The 21,962-nt window shown below is 50.8% G+C and overlaps 1 protein-coding gene across 3 annotated transcripts in view; it reads right to left on the minus strand.

Annotated features, from left to right (window-relative positions):
* KCNMA1 (potassium calcium-activated channel subfamily M alpha 1) overlaps positions 1-21,962 on the minus strand; it is a 731,098-nt gene that overhangs the window by 501,394 nt on the left and 207,742 nt on the right. For all 3 annotated transcript variants that reach the window (XM_024740254.1, XM_024740255.1, XM_024740253.1), the window contains exon 2: positions 11,849-12,010. In XM_024740254.1, coding sequence (XP_024596022.1) covers positions 11,849-12,010 — 162 coding nt within the window. The remainder of the gene's footprint in view (positions 1-11,848; positions 12,011-21,962) is intronic.

A 21,962-nucleotide genomic window follows, 5' to 3' on the forward strand; every position in this document is an offset into this window, starting at 1 on the left:
GGTACAAGAAAGCAGTATATGCCCAGTCCATTTACTGTCCCGATTAACCCACCTCCAACAAACAAGGAAGGCCCAGAGGTCTGCTTGCCCCGGAAGGAGGGCACGTACAGTTTACAGGTAACCCGGATGTCCTCAGGAAAGATCTGTGTCCCCAGAGGCTTGTGAAGCAGGAACCAAGCTTCCACTCAGGCCCCTGGATCCTCAGCTTTGTTGTGCCTTCCATGTCAGCACGGGGCCAATTTTATGAACTACAATTAATTAGACGAGCAGAAAGATAGCCCTGGTGCTTAAGAGGCCTGGGTGCATTTAATTGAGTTTTCAAGTGCCCTAATTTCCTAAAGAAAGACAGAGAAGCAAATGTCCTGTCCTAGTTCCCTCACTACTCAAACACACGGGAACATTTTCTGCAATAAAATTTTTAGGGCAAATGGTGGATTTCTGTTGTCATTCTTCTCAAGTAGTTGCTTTTCTGGAAAAAGCCTCATTCTGTACCTAAAAATGAGGCTTTTAGTGTACGAATTTGGGGTGTTTGGGGCCTGGAGGCACGAGTCAGTCTGCCTCCTCCTAAACATGGCCTAGTAAATAAACTTGGAAGCATCAGCTCGCCTGTGGTCCCAAGTGTGACTTTCCAAGCACATGCTTCCCAGCAACGACAATGGCTGGTAACTTTGTCGTCATCATCGTCATCTGTTTTTGAGTCTCCCTGTTAAACAAACTTCTTCACAGCTGAAGTGGAGGCTCCAAGGAGAGTCTCAGTCCACAAGGATGTTTTTCTGACAAATAGGGGCTGTTAAACCATCAGAGTTCCCCGAAGGCCCCGGGGGAAAAGCTAGGTGAGAAAAGTGTCCCAGCCCAAGATGGTGGGCTCCAAATACAGGTGCTCCGTTTCCTACAAAGCCTCCAGGGGGCACCAGCTTTTACTGGCTGGGCGAGGGAGGGCGAGGGAGGGCGAGGGAGGGAGGGAGAGAGTTAGTTTAACATTAGTCATATAATGTTAAACTCAGGTCCCTTGGGTCCAGTAGCAGGAAGACACAGGATACATGATCAGGAATAGAAGACCTGGGCCCCCAGGCCTGTCCAAGGATGGATGGAGAGATCACAGACTCTGATTTATCACCAAACTACTTCAAAAACCTTGCCACCCAGAAGCAGTGTAGCAAAATGCAACGTAACATTTTCACTTTCAACACCTGGGATGATTTCACTTTACAGATTTCGCTAGAAGAACCAATATGTGTCCAGTGACCTGAATAGCGTCTGACACCTCGCAGGTGCTCCAGGAATGTCTGAAGAAGCGGATGAATGGCTCAGAGGAGATGCCTGGCACGTACAGTAGAACCTGTGTCCTTATCTTCTGGTGACTTAACGCACTTCCTTGCATCCTTCCAACGGATTTGTGGTTGCTGCCTGCCAGAATGGACATTAAAGACATCTCCCCACATCAGAGGGTGCTGACGTGCCCTCTGAAACCAGCCCTGTGTTTGTCAGTCTCACCCCACATCCAGGGATGACTGGATACGGGAACCAGAGTGAGTACACTTGACCCTCTTTCCACAAGATTCATCTGTCATACTGCCAGGGTGTTTCCTGTGACACACGTGCCTACAATGTACAGCTCCCAGGGAAAGCCTGCCAGCCCTCCGGCCCCGCCAGCTCAGGACAGCTATATGAAGTGAGAATTTCCCGGCTGACTGGACAATGGTAAGAGCCAGCTTCAGAAACGGCAGAGCCTGAATTGTGTGCATGGCCCAAACATCATCAGCTGGCTGGACCCAAACCTGGATCCTGGGATACTCAGACCCCTTTCAGATGGCCACGCCCAGCAGTAGCTCAGCACTCTGAGACGACATCTGAGGTTTGGTGAGGTCTAAGGGCTGCTCCATCCCTACCACAGGAAAGGGTTTATCCTCCACTCCCTACCCCTGTGTGTCTCCATACCAGCACGTTTCCTCCATGACATGGTGACTAGGCTCACTCAATAATAACAAAAATAATAATAGCAAATGTTTATTAAGCACTAACCACGTAACAGGCACTATTCTGAAGATTTCATATATGTTGATGAATCAAATCCTCCTAACGACATTAAGAGGCAGGGACTATTATTATGCTCATTGAACACATGACGAAACTGAGGCACCAAAATGAAGCAACTAGCCCAGAGGAAAAGCCCTACAGAGTGGTAGAGGTGAGATTCAGCAGAATGACTGTAGAAGCTGGGTTCCTAACTGCCCTGCCGTACCACACACAGCAGCCCTCCACGGGCCAAGGCATCCCTTCCCAAGGATGCACGTCCCAGGGAGAGAGGAAAGCAGGAGCTGGCGATCTGGGGATGCTAAGTGTTCCATCTATCCTTCTTGTTAGTTCCAATCAAATGAGACACCAGGCCAGATGGAGAGCAAAAGACTAAAAGCCCCAATTCAGATGACGCTGGATCAGCCATGGGCAGGACTCTTATCTCCCAGCCCAGACAGAGAAGCTGAAACGGAGTGAACACAGACAAGGGAAAGCCCTGAGGGGTCCTGCCTTATTTATCGGGCATCCACTGACTGGGTGCTACATTCAGTTCTGTGTGCCAGGGAACACCAATGAAGTTATGTGGATTGGATGGATGGATGGATGAGTGGCCATAGATGGATAAGGAAACAAACGGATGAGACAGAAGAACAAAACAGACACCCACTCCCAGCAAAAGCCCCAGAGGAGAGAAGCAGCAGCAGCCTAAGTAGGGGGTTGACCTGGCCAACCCAATACTTGCCACCAGAGGCCGTGGGAACCAGGGATGAACAGCCGGGACGAAGCAAGCTGTTCCTGTGCCAGGAGGTTCTTCCTCTCTCCAGAACTCTGCGAGGATTGACTTCTGAAACTCTCCTTCATTCTCACGGCGGGAGGCCAGAGAAGCCAACCCACCAGCTAGTAAAATTAACAGCTGCTCTTTACAGAATATGCTGGAGAAGCTGGCAAACAGGACATATGGCCTGCAGACCGGAAGCACAGTCCGGCAGCTGGCATGGCTGAGGCACCTGGCCTGCAGGTCTGGATCAGGGGTGTCTTCCATGGTAGGCACTAGACGCTAGGCTACCGGGCGGGGCCTGGGGGACACTGACTGCAGGGGACGCAGGCAGGTAGAGGGGGAGACAGAAAGTGACCCTGCTAGAGAATTCCCAGACACATTCCACTGACCTTGGGAAGGGGAAATTCCTATGCTGAGCCAGCTGTGGAATTTGGGGGGCCACCTGGCTCTGGCCTCTGTGTCCCCATCTCTACCGTATCATTTAGTTGACCTTGTGGAAGTAAATGTAGAGGGTCTCCGTAAGAAGAGGCTAGATGGTACATTTTATCCACTGCCTTGAATCATGGGAACAAGTCCTGTTGGCCACTTACATTGGCCAGTCACAGAGCGGAAGGAGAACGCGAAGATCCGGATTGGGAGTTGGCAAATGCTTTCTGTTTCAGGACCAAACAGTGACTATTTTGGGGTGGCATATTTTGGACTCTGTGGATACTACTCAATTCTGCTGCTGTAGTGCATTGCAAAAGCAGCCACAGACAATATGTAAATGAGAGCATGGCTGCGGCCCAATAAAACTGTGTTTGTGAACACTGAAATTTGACTTCACATAATTTTCACATGTCAGAGAACATGCTTCAGATTATTTTTAAAAAAACATTTAGAAATGTAAAAACCATCCTGAGCTTGTGAGCTGTATAATACAGGCAGTGAGCCAGATTTGGCCCATGGGTTACAGTTTGACAATCCCTGGGCTGGTTAAATGTTTCCCAGAGTGCATCCTTTGTGATGCCCACAGATGTTTCATGGGGAAAGGGTTCCGTGGTAAAACGGGAGTGGGAAATGCTGGGCCAAAGTCTTTCTGCTTTCTTACTGCAGGACTTTTTCGAGACTCACACGCTGATACACACTGGACAATCTCAAAACAGGGATGAGAAACGAAGTCTGTTCAACTTCCAGGTAAGCATTTTTATTCTGGACCATCTCTGACATCTTAGTTTTCTGTATAACCCAACTAAAGCCATGAGGATGAAGTCTGACCAACCGTGAGCAACGGCGCCACCAAATGAGATCCTGCCTCTCTTTGACCATCTCCAGTGACAGGCAGCTCACTACCTACCATGGGCTCCGGCTGAATTCAAGTGACTTCTCTGACTCGTTTTCTCACTCCATGATGCTGGGTCCCAGGTAACAAATCTAGTGCACCTTTCATCAAAGACAAACTTTCATGTTTAATAATATAAATAAAGCACACCTTCTTTGATTTACTGATTCACACCCCAAATATAAACTCTATTTATGCACAGGATAAAATAAAGAGCCATTATTAAGTCCTGGGAGGGGGTGGATCACCACTCGGTTCCTTTAAAAGAAGCCTCGCTTAGGAGAGTTAAAATAAACTCAAACAAGATCTCAATTTATTCTCAACTGCACATAAAGCAGGATCTACCTGTTCACTATGGGGGCATTCTTAGTAAAACTACAGGCCCATGCAACCTGTGATCTTTCTGCCACATAGGGCATCATCACCTGCAGGGGATATAGACATTTTATGTAGATTTGCCTAAAATGAAAAAAAAAAAAAAGGGAGGGGAAAAGGGAAGGGAGCAGAGGTGAGGAAGAGAGAGTGAGACTGAAATGTGAGGTATGTGTGAATTTGCAACCAGGCACCACTGAAAATAAAAAGTAGAGAATGCTAATGAGAACTGTCACCAGCACCAAGAGGCACCTAAAGAGAGAAACAAAGTCAATGATGTCACCTATGTGATTAAGCTGTGCCCATGTGCCCTCCATTTTGTTCAACTTGTCCAATTTCAGGTGCAAACAGCACAGGAGTGAACATATCTGTTTAACTCCATTAAACGAATAGGATTATTTCTCTTTGAAAGGTGTACTTGTTACATATTTTCTTTGGGGCCCTAGGAGATAAGGATAGAACGGGTCCAGGCTATGCATACTATGTTAATATAAAATGCCACACATGCAGTGTATTTAGGAAGATAAAGGGAAAGACTGGCATTTTTCTTCCTCCTTATTTCAACAAATCATCCCCCAGACAGTAAAGCAAGTAGCATATTTTTTCAGTTCATGGATTAGATGTGTATGTTTCCTGGAGCAATATTTAAAGGTAGTAGCACGGGAATATGAGGAAAATAAGCAAAAAGGAGTCATTCTAAAGGCTCTATCTTTGCTCAAGGAGCTGACAGCTATGTTGGCAAGACCAGTCTTTGAAGTGAGCACAAAAGACTGAATCTGTACAGGGGCTGAGAAGCTGCACAGCCCAGCCATTTACAGACTTTGCTCACACCTGGAGGTGAGGTCATGCTTGTCCACAATACATAGTTTTTTTAAGGAGACAGTCACTCTGAGATTAATGTGGAAATTAATAAGAATATTCAGAAACGAGGGGCTAATGGAGATGGTATGAGTGTGTGTGTGCCTATATTTATCTGTATGTATCTGTATGTCCATAAATTTCCCCATTATAAATGGGTTCACTGGTGGGCTTCCTTGGTGGCGCAGTGGTTGAGAGTCCGCTTGCCGATGCAGGGGACACTGGTTCGTGCCCCGGTCCGGGAAGATCCCACATGCCGCGGCGTGGCTGGGCCCGTGAGCCATGGCCGCTGAGCCTGCGCGTCTGGAGCCTGTGCTCCGCAACGGGAGAGGCCACAGCAGCGAGAGGCCCGCGTACCGCAAAAAAAAAAAATGATAAATGGGTTCACTGGTGGGCTTCCTTGGTGGCGCAGTGGTTGAGAGTCCGCTTGCCGATGCAGGGGACACTGGTTCGTGCCCCGGTCCGGGAAGATCCCACATGCCGCGGCGTGGCTGGGCCCGTGAGCCATGGCCGCTGAGCCTGCGCGTCTGGAGCCTGTGCTCCGCAACGGGAGAGGCCACAGCAGCGAGAGGCCCGCGTACCGCAAAAAAAAAAAAAATGATAAATGGGTTCACTGGTAGTGTCACTCTTATACTATATTGTCTTAGGAAATCACTTCCTAAAAATTTTCTTTCAATTTCTGCCTCTCACTTTCTTAGTTTATAAAATAAGGAGTAGTTGAACTAGACCAAGAATCAGTAAACTATGGCCCATGAAACAAATCTGGCCCACCACCTGTTTTTATAAATAAAGTTTTATTGGAACACACTCACACCCATGTATTGTCTGCACTGCTTTCAAACTACAATGGCAGAGTGAAATAGTTGTGACAGAGTCTCTATGGCCTGCAGAGCCTAAAATACTTACTATCTGGCCCATTACAGAAAAACTTAACCCTGAACTAGACTATCTCTAATATTAATTTTGGCCTATAAAGTACAACCAAACAATACAAAAGCCCACTGTGTGCTTCTTGCCCTTTTTATTTATATATCCAGGCATAACTCGCTTTACTGCACTTCGCAGATACTGTGTTTTTTGTTTTCGTTTGTTTGTTTATTTTTATAAATTGAAGGTTTGTGGCAACCTCGCCTCAAGCAAGTCTGTAGGCGCCATTTTTCCAACAGCATTTGCTCACTTCATGCCTTTGTGTCACATTTTGGTAATTCTCGCAGTATTTCAAACTTTGTCATCATTTCTTATGATGACCTGTGATCGATGATCTTTTGATGTCAGTAAATGACTCGCTCAAGGCTCAGATGATGATTAGCTTTTTTTTAGTAATAAAGTATTTTTTAATTAAGGTACGTACAGTGTTCTTTTTAAAACATAATGCTACTGCACAGTTAACAGACTCCAGTATAGTATAAACATAATTTTTATACGCACCAGGAAACCAAGAAATTCGTATGACTTGCTCTATTGCGATACTCGCTTTATTGCAATGGTCTGGAACTCAGCCTGCAGTATCTCCGAGGTCTGCCTGTACTGCCTTACTCTCAGAAAGATTTCATTCAGCTCACAAAGCTCTATGGAGCATATAACCACACACGTGTAAAGTTCAAATAGGAGGCAAAAGGGAAATGAGAGAATACACTTGAGGACGAAGCCGGGAGGCTATGAATACACAGAAGCCAAACCCTGAGATGCTGTGTAGTTTCAATGGGCCACAAACTTGGCTCCCAGCAGCCACTACAGAAAGAGGGCCATGATCCTTTTCCCAATTTAGATTGTTCACTGGAGGTTCACCAGGACGACCACAGCAATCCTGGCACAAAGAACTTACCCACGTCTGTGCAGGAGCAGATAACGTGAGATGTAGTGAACAAAGTCCCCAGCAACACCCAAACAGCTGGGAGGCATCTGAATGGCATTTACTGCAACACTGAAATGTCCCTCACTGTGGACCAACTCCAAATCCCAAAGTGGAAGTGACCATCCTTTGGTATATCAAATGATCAAACTGATCAAAATTTGGTATCCCCAATTTTGAATTCAGCACACACCAACTTTAGAATCAGAAAATAATAAATATTTTTACTTTTACAAAAAGATAAGGGAAGCAGTAATCCTTGACAGTTTGGGGGTACACTTTGACACAGAATCCCTCAGCCATCGCTCCAAGAGAAGGCCCTGTGCAGTACTGCTGTTTCTGTAAAGCTAAGCCTGAGTGCCGAGGAGAGAGACAAGACAAAGACAGGCTATTCTGCGAACTGGTCAAGGAATGTTTCTCACTTTGATGATGAAGCTCCAGGTGTTAACTATTAAAAGCACCTGCAAATGGTGACTCGCATTTGTCACTGTTTACACTGAGCTCTACAACTTTTTATCTAGTTTATCAACATAAATAATTCACACCCTGGATCTCAGGTGCTCACCGTCCTGTGCCCAGCGCCTGGAATAGCGCCCGGTGCAGGTGAGAAATAAGTGCTTCCTGAATGAATGATGTGCTCATCTGAGAGATCCTGGACAACCAGTGAATCTACTGGTACGCGGAGGTTGTCTTGGCGAATCCTTCCCCAGCTGGGCCTTACCCACCATGCCCTGGTTCTGAAACTCTCACCTGTCACAATGAGACAGGTGAGAAAGGGGCCCAGATGTGGAGGGCCCAAGCTCCTGAGCTGTGCGTCAAGGAAAACACATTAAACATGGAAAAGGGAGACTGCACAGCTGGTGCCTACTCTTCGCCTGAGTCCCACTGTTGCAAGGATAAACACTGGGGCAGTTCAGGACAAACACAGCTTTGAGTTCTGAACAGGCAGAGCTACCTTCCCTTGAGCATGGAGCCTGCAATATGAAATGTGTTCCTTGCTCAGAGCAGGACCTGCCTTCTCTAAAGGAGAGGTGTGTTCTGAAGGTACCGCCTGAACTCTGGGCTGCCTGCTCGCTGGGCAGGGGGACTGCTCCATCCTGAGTGCACCAGAGCAGCCCAGGCAGCATCTCCTCCAAGGAGACCTTCGGAGAGCAGCTAGCCTCACGGGCAGTCCCAGGCAAGGAGGCCTGGGTGCACCACGCTTGTCCACACAAATGTTGAAAGGATCAGGTCAAGCAGCCTCAGGACCTAACTGGCTCAGAGACAGTAATGTCAAAATGTCATAGCCATAGCAAGAGCTGACAGTGGCTTCAAAAAGAAGGCATTATCTTCAAACAGGAAGTAACGACACGGGAAGAGCACTGGACGGGGAGTCCGGAGGCCTGCAGGTACGAGCCTGGTTCTGTCACTTCACTGCCCTTCCTAGGCCTCGGTTTTCTCAACTGTAAAATGGACATGAATTCACTGATAAGACTGGCTTTCTGGCTTCCTCGTCATGAACCCCTAACAACACAACAGCAAAGTGGGAGATATGCAACAAATACAACATGGTCCTTGCCCTACAACCTGATTATAATGTATAGGGCTTAGCGCAGTGCCTGGCTCCCAAGATGCCCTTAATAATGTCATCAGCAGTAGTATCCAGGTGGCTGCTGGGTGCACATGGCCTGTGGCTTCTACTTCCAAATATCACACACATCACCTACGTGCCTCCAATGCATGGTGCTAGTTCAGGCCTTGCCTCACTGGGTCCACTGCAGCAATCCTCTCCTGTTGTGTCCTGACCCAGGAGCTCACTGTCCCAACCGTCCTAGGATCCCTGAGCTCCTGCCTCAGCAATTTAGTCTCTAACTTGCCCGTCTGTGCTTCTCCCGGCACCATCACCGATCATGATGCCCCTCCCTCAAAATCTCCTTTTCCTGCAAAATTCAGTCCAAAGTCTTTAGCTCGGCATTTAAAGACCTGACTAGCTGTCTCCAGCCCACTTTCCCAGTCTCACTGCCCCTCAGGTGCCTCTGTGTTGGCAGCCCAGGCCTCATTCCCACAGCACACCATGCACTTTGCCTGCTGCTCCCCCACCGTGGAATCATTTCCTCTCCTTTGACTTTCAGGATCCTAACCCACATTGCCAAGCTCAACTCAAATGCCTTCTGTTTTATTAGGTGTTCTTCTCAGCTTCTGGCCCACTAAGTAGTCCCTTGCTTTCAAGCTCGGCTATGTTTTTATTTTTGGTATCGTCTCTATCGTCAAATGTGCTCACTTCATCTTGAAATGGAAGTTTCAGCTCAAAGGCTTTCCCCCCATGAAGCCCTGTGAAGGCTTTCTTGACCCCCTTCTCCCCCACACTACTCAGCCTCCCCACCACACACTCACACGCAATGTGCGTACTCATAGCATTTCTCCTCCAGACATTCCTTCAATAGCTTCCATCCACAGTGCAACGGAATCAGGATCATGCCTTGTTTTTCACGGGGGTGAAAAAGCACCTGGCCCAGAGTTGGTGTTCAGTATCTCCTAGATGTATCTCTTAGATGACGCTGATGAAGATAATCAGAATGGTCCTCAGCGGCCACAGGGAAGCACCAAGGAAGCACATGTGTACAACCAAACTGTCTGCTGTTTCCCATCCATCACCGCCGTACATAGAGAACGCACTGCCTCTCTTTCATCCCACGTGAATGCCCAGACCCAGAATTCAACCTCCTTAAGTTTTCCACACAGAATCCACTCACACACAAGTGTGAAAAAGCAACAGGGACTTTACAGAAGGCTCTGGAGGGGAGATGAGGGTGGTGGTCACACAGCACAGCCCACAACTAGCCACGTTCAATTCCTCATGAGACACTCAGGGCTGCCCAGTCTCTCGTGGGTCCCACTGACCCAGACTGTCCCCCGCCGTCTTCCTCCACACAGCAACTGGCCTCACCACTTTCTCTCTCCTCCTTTCCAAAATCCCAGCTTTAAGTTGCTCCACTTTCTATTTTGCCACCAATTAACATCAGCTAGGGCTTCACACCCAGATTCTTCAGAAGGCTCAGCTCCCACTGGTCCCTCAGTTAACAGAGCTCTGTTCTCCTTGAAGGCTCTTTGGCCACCACCTTTGTGACTCAAGCATGACATTCAGTGACTTACTCCTTCCCTCAAGCGGTTTGTGAGATATTTATCCCAAACATAATGTGGAGTTCCCCCCAAGGAGGCTTCTGATCAGTGAAATTTCACTCTCCCAACATCTATGGTCACCTTCCACTGAGTTTTTGCCACGAAACATCAAGAGCGATGGCATCTATCTTCCAGCTTCCCTGCCTGATCTCTGATCCCCCCAACCATCTGGAAACCCCCATTCATTCTACCTCTGAGCCACATGACTCATGACCGCACCCCAGCATCAGGTCCAGGAAGGGCAGCCCATACAAAACAGCTTCCCGAATCACGACAAGTTATTTGGAATGCAACACCCTTCTCAGGGAAACTCTTGACTCTTATCAGACCCAAGAAAGCTGGAGGGCAGGGCTACCCAGGGAAGGAGCCCCCCTACGGCAGGAGCCTGGCCTGACCAGGGTGACCGACTCGTGCCTGTTCGCCCCCAACTTTCCCAGTCTTTGCACCAAAAGAACCATGTCCCAGGCCCCCCAGGTAAACAGGGATGGTTGGTCACTACAGGCTTGTACCACCCACAATCCTTGCCAAGAAGCAGGAGCTCAGGAGGCCCGTCAGTGAAGTCAAGCTCCACACAAGCAGGTCAGAGAGAATGTGGGAAATACACAGAGGAGAGGCAGGATGAGCCTGGACTGCAGGTGGGGCTAGGAGACAGCCTCCTCAGAAGTAAGGTCACGCGAGCAACGCTCCAAGCACGGGGCCAGTAGTCTCAGGTGGGCTGCCCACGAGTTTCACCACCAGCATGACTGAGGATTTCTACCAGGAGCAGGACCCTGATCACACAGGGCAGGAGACTAGAAAACTCTGGAGGCCAGAGGACAACAGTAACATTCTCAGAAGGCCACCAAACACACACACACACACACAGAGAGAGAGAGAGAGAGAGAGAGAGAGAGAGAGAGAGAGAGAGAGAGAGAGAGAGAGAGAGAGAGAGAGAGAGAGAGAGAGAGAGAGAGAGAGAGAGAGAGAGAGAGAGAGAGAGAGAGAGAGAGAGAGAGAGAGAGAGAGAGAGAGAGAGAGAGAGAGAGAGAGAGAGAGAGAGAGAGAGAGAGAGAGAGAGAGAGAGAGAGAGAGAGAGAACTCCCTGGATTCCGGCATTTATGGAGCCTCTGCAGAATTCTGAGCACACGTTTCTTTGACCCCTTCTCCTCTCCAAGACTGTCAAGCGTGCACGTGTGTGTCTGTGTGTGCACTGTGTGTCTGCACGTGCACACCTCTTCTGCTAGCAGAGGAAATGCTCTACATCCTCTCCAACAGACCTCTCTGTCCCAAACAGTGGCCCACTCTGCAAATGCCCCACACATCGCTGGCTCAGCTGTGCACAAAGACGCCCCCCCATGACCATATGACCACAAGTAAGCACTCGCCCTTCACCCCCACCTCCCAATAGCCAATGGCCTGGAGAAGACGTGGCGAAACATCACATCCCCATAAACAGAGAGATCACGGACCAGATAGCAGACTTCCTCATGTGAGGAGGGAGCTGGGGACTCACCAGGACTCTGCCGGTCAGCGTCTGGGCAGATATCATCACCCCCGCCCAGTCTTTCACGGAGGTCATCCAGCCGACCTCGGCTGCCACCGCCTCCTCTTTTTCGTCCACTGGCTTGAGAGTGCCATCTGCCTGGCTTGAGCCATTGTTAATCTTCTGGGCCTCCTGGCAACAGAGAGAACAAGGGTTGAGACATAGCCACCAAGTGGATTTAAAAAACACAACCTACCCAAAAGAATCAAAGCTAGACGGGCCCCCGCTGAGGTGGGCACTGGCTTGAAGGTACAGGGGTTGGGAAGAAGGAACGGATTACGGCTTTGATTGTTTTTTTTAATCTTTTTAAAAAGGATCTTTCCTTTGTTTCCTCTTAAAATATCTTTGTGAAAGAAAGAAGAATAAAATTATTCTCTTCTGATTTTAAAGAAAAAAAAGTCATAAAACTCAGGAGGGAAACCATCCTGTCTAGGGTCACAGAGTGGCTAGACAGGAAGTGAGGTCAGCATTCTGTAATCTCTACCTGCCCAGCCTTCATACCCTTCTCACAGACACACCCTACTTTCCTAAAAAAAAAAACCCCACCTCCTCCTCATCTCAGTCTGTGTGGTTCAAAAGGGACTGAAGGTCCACCCTGTCTCCAGGAATGGAGACTGGTCAGTCAGATCAGTCCACCCCTCTGGCAACAGCAATTGGGCCAAGGATGGTTATGCGATCCCATGCCAACCCAGTATGACTCAAGCCTGGGACATTTGCTGGAAAGAATAAGAAAGGTAATCCTTCCCTGAGAATGAAGCCACCACAGAGGAAACTAGAAATGGCAGAATACTGATGTCATCATTTGAACACCTGGATCCAGCTGTGCCTGAAATCCACACCAGACCTTTTTCGTTACAGGAGAAAATAAATTCCCCTTTGTAGCTAAAAATGTGCTTGAGGATCGAGGCTGACTTCATCAGATAACTGAGCCCCACATGGGGTCCTAAACTGTACACTTCTGCGTGCACTGTGCCCTCTGCCTAGAATACTCTTCTCCCACGGAGGGTCATGGCTTACCCCCTCACCTCTCTCAAATCTTTGCTCAAATATCACCTTTTCAATACTTCTTCTCTGGCTACCCTTTTAAAATTCCAACTGTCTTCTGACAGCACTGCCTCTCTGCTTTGTTTTTCTCCAAAGCACTTAAAATTTCTAACACACTCCATAATTCTCTTACTTATTTCATTTACAGTCTGCCTCCCCCAACTGCTGAATCCTGAGTGCCTAAAAGAGAGCCTAGTATATGGTTGGCTCAATAAATATGAAAGAAGGAATAAAAAGGGTTATGAATGTCAGCCCCTCACTCACTATAGAGCCTGGGCTTAGGGGTTGCCAAATAAAATACAGGAAACACAGCAAAATTTGAATCTCAACTAAGCAACAAATAATTTTTAAGTATAAGTATGTCCCAAATATTGCATGGGACATACTTATATTAAAAACCCATTCACTGTCTAAAATTTAAATGTAACTGGGCTCCCTACTCAAATAACCACTGAGATTATTTTTGCAGACGCAGATGTTTAAAAAGATGCCAGCAAAATTATGTTCATCATTTAAAATGCTAGAATTAACAAAACAAACTGACCCTGGGGATCACTGTGAATTGGAGTGAGGAGGAAAATCCAAAGGCAGAGGTGAAAATCTCGATCTGCAGTGAGTGGGGGTGGGCCAGAATGAGGAAAGGAGAGCTGGGAGGCACTGAGTGAGTCATCCTCCTGGGGACTTGTAGGCAGGCAGGAAGCTGCTCCTGATGCCTGGTTCTCCCCCGCCAGCCACCCCGACTCAGGGACACTGGGCAAACGGAACATCGGTAACACCAGGCACTCATGTTTAATTTCCAAGTGTATTGGGCACCCCCAGCGCTGGAAGAGTCCAAAAGGAGGCCTGGGGCAGGGGCACAGGGTGGGCATATTTGGGGGCCGCCTGCTGACATCTGTGGAGCCAGCTGCCCAAGCCACCTAAGGCCAGTCCCAATGACCTGTTAGGGCCCCGAGCCTCAGCCACGTGGAGACTGCAAGGGTGGGTGTCCTGGAAGAGACAGAGACGCTGATGCGTGGCACCCTTTAGTAACTAAAGGCGTAGATGCAGGTCTCCTGCCCCTTCCTGGTAAGATGGGGACCATATTGCCTGCCCCACAGGTGTTGGCAGGATTAGATAGTGTCCAACGGCACACAGTACACGTTTCATGAATCAGTCTCACCACCTCCCTCTTTCTCCTGGAAGCAGAGACACTCGAGCGGTGGTTCTCAAACTTCATCAGCGTCAGAACCGGCTGGAGGACTTGTGAAAACACAGAGGGCTGGGCCCCACTTGCAAACCCCCGTTTCTATCAAGTTCCCAGGTAACGCTGCCGCTGCTGCTGCTCTGGGAAGCCCAGTTCGAGCACCACTGCCTGTTATCGTTCTGACCTGGCTTGATCATCACTGCCCCGATGTGAAATGGAACATGAATCGTAACCCTCAGCTCGATCCTGGCCTCTCCCTTCGCCCAGACAGGGAAGAGATCAGGGCAAAGAGAAGACCCTCAAATCAGAGGCTCTTATGGCTCCTTTTGAGCAATGCCTCCCAGAGACATTTCTGAGCCGGTCCAGGGCCACAGCCTGGGGGCCTGAAGGACCAGCTAGCTCTCTGCTCCTCAATCCTGGGGGTGCAGGCTCCCCAGCCACCTGGCTGACCCTGGAGGAGGGAATGGCATGCAAAGGGCCGGGAGTCAGGGAGTCCTCTCCAGTCACAGTGGTTTCCATGTGTCAGTAATTCAGAGCACAAGAGGTATGTGGCAGATAAGCTCTCTTGCCAGCCCTCTTACCTACTGTTTTCCAAGTCATTCATTATTTTAATTACTTTACAATAGGCAAGGAAAAACACGGACTAAAGGGAGATAATGCTCTCGTTATTATTTGCTTACACAAGATGTTGTGAGCATAATTAATTACTTGTGGAGGCAGGACTCGAGGTGGGGAGCTGGGGGAGCAGGGAGGCGAGCACATCGCAGAGCCTGATGCCAGGCCACCACGTCAGCGCTCCTCGGCCTGGAGGGAAAGCCCCTCTGCACCACTGACCTCACTCTGGCCAAGCATCCCTCATCGGGAGCAGGTGTAACTCCTGCTCCACAGAAAGGGGGCGGAGGCCCAGAGAGGTTAAGTGGTCTTGCTGGGGACACACGGGGTGGGTTTGGGGGGAGGAGTGGTAAGGAACAGAGCCCATTACAATAGCGATTGACCACGATTTACCAAGCCAGAACTGGGGGCCAGCAAGTAAAAATTAAGTGCCTTCTCTGCATTATCTTGCTTAGACCTTGTAATAAATACGACAGGCAGGTGGAATTTTCCCCATTTTACAGACAGGCCAACTGAGACCAGGTATTTCTCAGGGGAAGGCACACAGAGCCTGAGAACTCGGGCTGGAAGCAGCAAGCCCATCTGGCCTTAGGTCTGCTCTGCCACTTACAAGCTGGCCACCTGGGACCTGTTAGCTCACAAGCTCAGCCTCCTGCATGTAAAATGGGGACAGGCATGCAGACCCCAGGAAGGTGATGGTGAAGCTTATGTGAGATAAGCAATGCACTGGTGCTCAGCACAGGGCTTGGGGCGTGGTAGTTACAGCTGCTGTGGGACGGGTTGGCTCCAAGGATATTCAGTCAAAACCGCGCCGTCACCTGGGGGCTCTGTGAGGGACACCGTAATAAATAATTACAGAACAGAGGATAAATGAGCGTCGATTCTAACAGCTATGAGGCTTCAACTAGGTAACAGGCCACCAGGAGGTAAGATGCCCAACTTCTGGACAGGTTCCAGCAGGAGCTGTGTGGCACTCCCCCAGGACAGTGGGGGCAGGGATTCCTGCGGAGAGTCATCCCTGGACCAAGTGACCTCTTAGATCCCTCTGACTCTAAGCTCCGTTAGACCAACTTCCCATCGTGATGAGGCGACCGAGGACCAGAGGGAGGCTGCCCCCCGGGTCCCAGTACACTGCTTTCTCTCCTGTGCCCTGCCAAGTGGGCGTCCATCCATCCCCACACCTTCCACTTCCCACTGTAGAGAACGACCCCGCCACCCTGCCGGGAGGACTCCTGAGTTAGGCCAGACAGGCTCCCCCTGGTGTCAGGAGTGAACTGGCCCTGATTCCTGCTCATCCTCCGGGAAAAGAGAGAGACAGAGAGAAAAAGAGAGCGTGTGTGTGTAAGAGAGAACCCCACCAGTTACAGGCTCCAGCTACCCTAGCCTCAGACAGACCATCAGAGATTTTCTGAAACGGAGAAAAGGAGGCTTTGAGGGAAGAGAGGAATAAGGAGGAGGGAGGAGTAGGGAACAGATGAGACTGGGCGGGGCCTGGGGATGTCCTGGAAAGCGGAGGTCCAGTCGCAGCCACCCTCCTGAGGCTCCGTCTTGCCCTGTCTCCCACCAGAGTCTTGTGCAAAAGAAGCCACAGCTGCCTCCTGAGGACACACTTGACAGTCTCTAATCTCAGTGCTGGACTGGAGGATGGGGAGGGCTGTAGGGCGCGGGTGCAAGCACAGGAGGCTGCGTGGACACGGGAGCAGGCTGGCCGGCAGCCCCCTGCCATCGCAGGCCCACACGAGCAGCCTCTCACGGGCCAGGCTTGGGCACGCGGCCTCACCCCTTCTTGCCTTCTCGCCGTCCCCCTCAGTGACTTCTGACATGGCCACGGAGGGCCTCGCCCCTACTATGTCCCCTGCGGCCAAAGGCCTGACTGGACCACAGTCACCTGCCAGGCGATCACTGTCCACAGCACGTACCTGTTGGATGTTTGGGCATTTCCCTCGAAGTACCAGGTCAAAGACCAAAGCCTGAGAAGGAACTTCAGCCATGCCTTCAGATGCCAACCCCGAATACGGAGGGCCCGGAGGGAAGTCACAATGCCCAGTGCCACCCTGCCTACCTGGGAACCACCAAGCCGAGACACAAACCCCCAGTTGGCTCTACTTCTCTTCCCTCTTGTAGCCTCCCCAAGAGGATGAGTCCACCAAATCTAGCCCAAGGGGACCCATCACTCCCAAGCAGATCCCTGCCTCGCCAGCCTGCAATCTGGATCCCAAGTGTTCCCAGGGCCAGCGGAAGCCTCCACCTGGCCTGATATGGGGGGTTGGGTGTGGGAGCCCCACAGGGCAACACGTCTCATCTTCAAACGTCCCAGCTTTCCGCAGCAGTGGGAGCTGCCCTGGCCCAGCGTGGGAGAGCAGGCCTGTGCTAACCCCAGGACCCCACCGCTTCTGGTCCTCAGATCCAGGCTGTCTCTCTGTCTCTCACCCTTCCTTCACTGGACCCAGTATACTGGGAGCCTCAAGTCTGTGGTGTGGTAGGAAGAGCTCTGAGGATCAAAAGATACTCAAGTCCAGCTTCTCTGGATGGCCTTGGTCAAGTCATTTCATTTCTCAAAGCCTCTTCTGTAAATAGGGATACATCCCGCCATATAATCTGGGGTAAGGAGGAACACAGCACTTTCTGAAAGTACCAACTTCTTTATGAAGGTTGGGCAAAGATGGCATCATGGCTCAACTCTCAGATCCCCACCTGCCTGCACCTTGCTGGGCAGGGCCTGGTTATCTCCCTGGGCACGAACAGAATGTTGGCATTGCCAAGTCCTTCCAGGTGGCCCGCTGTGCTGGCCACACCCTCCCTATGAGCCTCTGCCACTCCTGCCCAGCTGGGCTCACTCAGCCCCAGGTGCCAGGCGCCAAGGCCACCCTGGGCACCACACCTGTAGGGATGGAGGAGGATTCCAGAGTCACCTTGATCATCCCTGCTGAGGCCACCCACTCCCTGCAAAGCTCCAAGTCTGCCTCGGGTTTAGTTACATGTCAGTTAGAAAGGGAAGTTGTTTAAGCAGTGATTGCCTGGGAGGAGAACCACGCTTCAAAATGTAAGTCAGATCGTGTCGCTGCCACGCCGACCCCTCCTGGGGTTTCTCATCCCAGTCGAAGGACAAGCCGTAGACCTCACACAGTGCAACCCACTAATCTGCCCGCTCCTGCCGTCATCCTACAAGCCTCCCACTCACTCCCTTGCTCGCTCCAGCTGCACTGGCCTCCTTGTGCTGCCAGAATGTTCCAGGCCCTCTCCAAGCTGGGGCTGACTGCACTGGCTGCTCCCCCTGCCCCAGACAGCCACGGCTGCCCCCTCACCTCACACTCTGTTCAAAGCCTCACCGTATGGGTGAGCACTTCCCTGCCCACCCCCCTTGAACATGACACCCCCAGCCCTCCAGCCCTCCCCAATCCCATCACTCCTCATCTATGCTCCACGCGTCTCCAGAGCATTTATCCCACCATCTGGCAGCCTGAAGACTTTAATCATCACTGACTGTAAGCTCCACGAGGGCAAGCATTTTCGTCTCTTGTTCACCGCTGTATCCTCAACAATGAAACATTATGAGCTCAGACTAAGTAAGCACTTCATACATCTTGGTGAAAGGTAGGAAAGAAGGGGGAAAGGGGGAAGGAGGGAAGGAGAGAGGAGGGAGGGAGGGAGGGAGGGAGGGATGGTAGAAGTATAAAAAGAAGGGAGGGAGGGATGGTAGAAGTATAAAAAGAAGGGAGGGAGGGAAGGAGAGCTGTAGCAGATGGGAAGTCAACCGTTGGCAAGCATGATAACTAGAATAGGTAACATTACTAGTAAGTAACGATGGTAACGATAACCAGCCACCGTTTCCGAGCATCATCACAGTAACTCTACAAGGTGGGTCTGAACGCGTCACTTGCAGATGCGGGGTTAAGCAGCTGGCCCAGGAAGACACAGTCGGAATTTAAACCCCGCTGTCTGACACCAAAAAGAGACAAGCACCTGAGCTGACTTCCTCCCAGGGATAACGCGCGCAGAAGGATTCCGGGCTGTCACAAAGTGCCCGGGAGAGGCTTATTACCATCAGGAACTCTTAATTCTGCTGCGTGTACTGCAGAGACCCTTCTTCAGGGTCCCTGTGCCTTAAGAGGGTGGTTAAAACAAGGACAGAGGAACGCGGTTCTTTTTCTCTATCAAGAACCGGCTTGGAACCAAAAATCACCCTTCGTGGAGCAGAGCAGCAGATGGGAAATGAACGTGGTCTCTTGCTCAGCACTGAGGTTCTCTACACAGATGCTGCTGAAGGACGAGATGGCTTCCCGGCTTCCCTCATGCCATCTGCATCCTTAACAGGGAATCCTAGCCCAAGACTGCAGGGCCCGGGGCACCCGAGGGGTGGGGCACTCACGGCGACCAGAGCATCTCCCGTCCTTGGAAGCCCCAGGCCTGCACCTCTCTCTGCCCAGGGCCTTGGTGCTATGGGGATTTCCTGGGTGCTCAACTTCCAGAGGGCTGTGGGGAAAGGAAGGACCCGGAAACCTCCACCTGTCTTCCCCTTGTGTCTCACAGTCCCACTTGGTCCTCAAATCTCCCTGGTCGACATCAAAAAGCCATTTCTCCTGAGCCTGCATTGACGGATCCTGCTTCAGTCTGCCTGAGACCCCCAACCTCACCCCATCCCCAGCAGCAGCTCCCCGCCTCTCCCTGCCCCCTCTCACCCCGCAAAAACAACCCAGCAGCCTGGCGCGCAGCTGCCCTCAGCTGACCACAAAGCAGGAGTCCGTAAGTCCTCGTCTCCTGTTAGAGGGATAGTAGCAGGGCCAGGAGCTCTGGGCTGCAAGTTAGGAGGCCTGCATTCTAGCCCCGGCTTTGCCAGGCACACGCTTTGTGGCCCTGGCCAGTCGCTTAACCTCTCTGAGTGAGCAGAGTCCCCATCTGGAAAATGAGGGGAAACAGGGGGTTAAACCCATCGTTTTCTGTCCCTTAGAGGCCAGCACTGTGTTCTGTCAGGTGCCTTAGGGGGTTAGCAAGGGACGGCAGAGGCGGCGAGGCCCCTGGCCCCCATGAAAATCAAAGCACCGCTACGTTGAGCCGTTTTCACCTATTAAGGTTCTGTACTAGACCGTACCTGAGTAAAGGGGTCTTCTGAGGAAGAAACGTTTGAAATCCACTGAGTAAAAACCCATAGGCCTCTTTTAGCTTTTAGAAGAGGCTCTATTTCATGGCAATGATGATGGCATCCTGTGCCCTAAGACCCAGAAATGCCTGAGCATCAACACCTATAAACCCATGGGGCTTCCAGGACCTCCGTGCAGGCCACCATCCTGTCCCTCAGCCTCAGGTCTTCACCAGGCCTAAAGGCTGGGAAACGGTCCTCCAGCCGCCCCGACTCCTTCCAAATCGGCCAAGAGGAAAACGTCCTCCCCTGCCCCCAACGGCTTCTTTCATATCCTGGAAGGGTGGCCCAGCCCTGGGATTCTCCCAGGTAACGATAATCCTGCATATGAGGGATTAGGCCGATTACCTCAAGCAGCTCAAGCAAATAAAGCAGCATGTGGGCACCACCAGCTGGGATTTTCACAGTGAGAGTTCTGCAAAGGGAGAGAAGGGAAGAGATAGGTACTCTGGCACTCAGGGACAGGGAAACGAGGCACCAGAAGCCTCGGGCCCCCAACAGGAACTGCCGTCAGTGGGTGGTGGAATCGGTTCTGCCCCTGGGAAGTTCCGATGATCCGACCTCTGCCTGTCAGGACGGAGCCTCCCCTGCACCCTGAGGCTTCCTCATCCAGCCGCCGGGACCCCACGTACACCTGGGGCACCGTGTTTGTGCCAGAGGAACCCATCCAGCAGCTACTGCATCTGCTAACTACAGGCTACACATCCAGGGAAGGGGCAGGGCGACTACAGATTCCGGCTGCAGGAGCTGAAAAAGAAGCTCAGGCAAAGCCAATTGCTCTGGGATGTCAGAAAACCATCGTGTTGCCTGGTAAGACACCTCATCATCACGCGTGCTTTTAGCTATGGCTTTCCAGGGGCAGTGTCCAGATTCTCACTTCTAGGGGTCCCCCGTGCTGTGCGTGAAGACACAGGTCACCGCGGAAGGAAAAAGGTGACAGCAGAAGAAGGCCAGGTGCCCTCTAATGAGTCGATGACCACCTTGTGCCTCAGGCTTCCTTGCTTCAAACTCAAAAGGGCTGTGTAAACGCTCCCCAAGGTTCTGTCTAGCTCCGAAACCGCCTGACCTCGACACCTGGACTGTGAGTCCTGCACTTGCCCCACCCCAGCAGTGTAAGATGCTGGGAGAGGATGGGGGTCCTTTCTGGCCCTTCTCAGGGCCATTCTAAGCTGCTTCCCAGTGCCCTGGGGACCAAGGGGAGGCAGCTGGCTCTCAGGAAATCCTTGACTCCTTGTCTCTACAAGCCATGTTCTCTCCTTGGCAGTTTTACACCATCTTATTTAATCCTCAGAACAAGCCTGCAAGGTAGGAATGTTACGAGGCTCAGAGAGGTTGGGGAACTTCCAAGATCACTCATCTTGTAAGCGGCAGAGCTGAAATTTAAATCCAGTCTCTTCTAAGGCCGAAGGCCATGTCTTTTTTTCTGTTCCTTGCTGCCTCAGGATAGGCGAAACGCACAAAGAAGAGATAGAATCTCCTTATAAGATGCTGTTTATTACTGGCACTGAAACAATCATCTTCTACCCTTTGGCTTCTAAATGACAAAATTTTGTAGCACAGACATCAGGTTATAATCAACCCTGTATGGAGAGGGAGTTGGAGAAATGGCCTAGGGGAAGGGGTGCCAATTTGGGAATAAACTGACCCATTAGACACCGTATCCCGTGGTGAGACGTGTTCTCAAATGGCCACATCTGCTGCTTGAGATTAGTAAGTCAACCCCTCAGTTCAAACTTCAGGACTGATGCATCCATCTCAGCCAGTACACCACGTCTGCAAAATAAACATCTCCTTCTCAATCAATTAGGACCATATAAATGACAGTCCAGAATTCACTATCTGGACCTCAGAGGCTCGGAACTGGATCAGCCGAGACCTCAGCTCTGATCCCTCAGCCAGAGTGACCGGGCCGGTTCCAAGCAGGCCTGCTCACCTGCAAAGACATGGCGGTTGAGCTGCCATTCTGCAGGGCAGCCTGCCCTGGGAGAATGGCTCAAGAACCACAGACGCAAGAAAACCATTACAGGGGCCCCAGTCAGAAGACGAAAATCACATTTGTTTTCCAGGTGAGGAAGCACTTGTAACCACGGCAGGCGAGTCTGAGGCAG

The sequence above is a fragment of the Neophocaena asiaeorientalis genome, unplaced genomic scaffold, assembly GCF_003031525.2.
Source record: "Neophocaena asiaeorientalis asiaeorientalis breed wild unplaced genomic scaffold, Neophocaena_asiaeorientalis_V1.1 scaffold517, whole genome shotgun sequence".
In the NCBI taxonomy this organism is placed as follows: domain Eukaryota; kingdom Metazoa; phylum Chordata; class Mammalia; order Artiodactyla; family Phocoenidae; genus Neophocaena; species Neophocaena asiaeorientalis.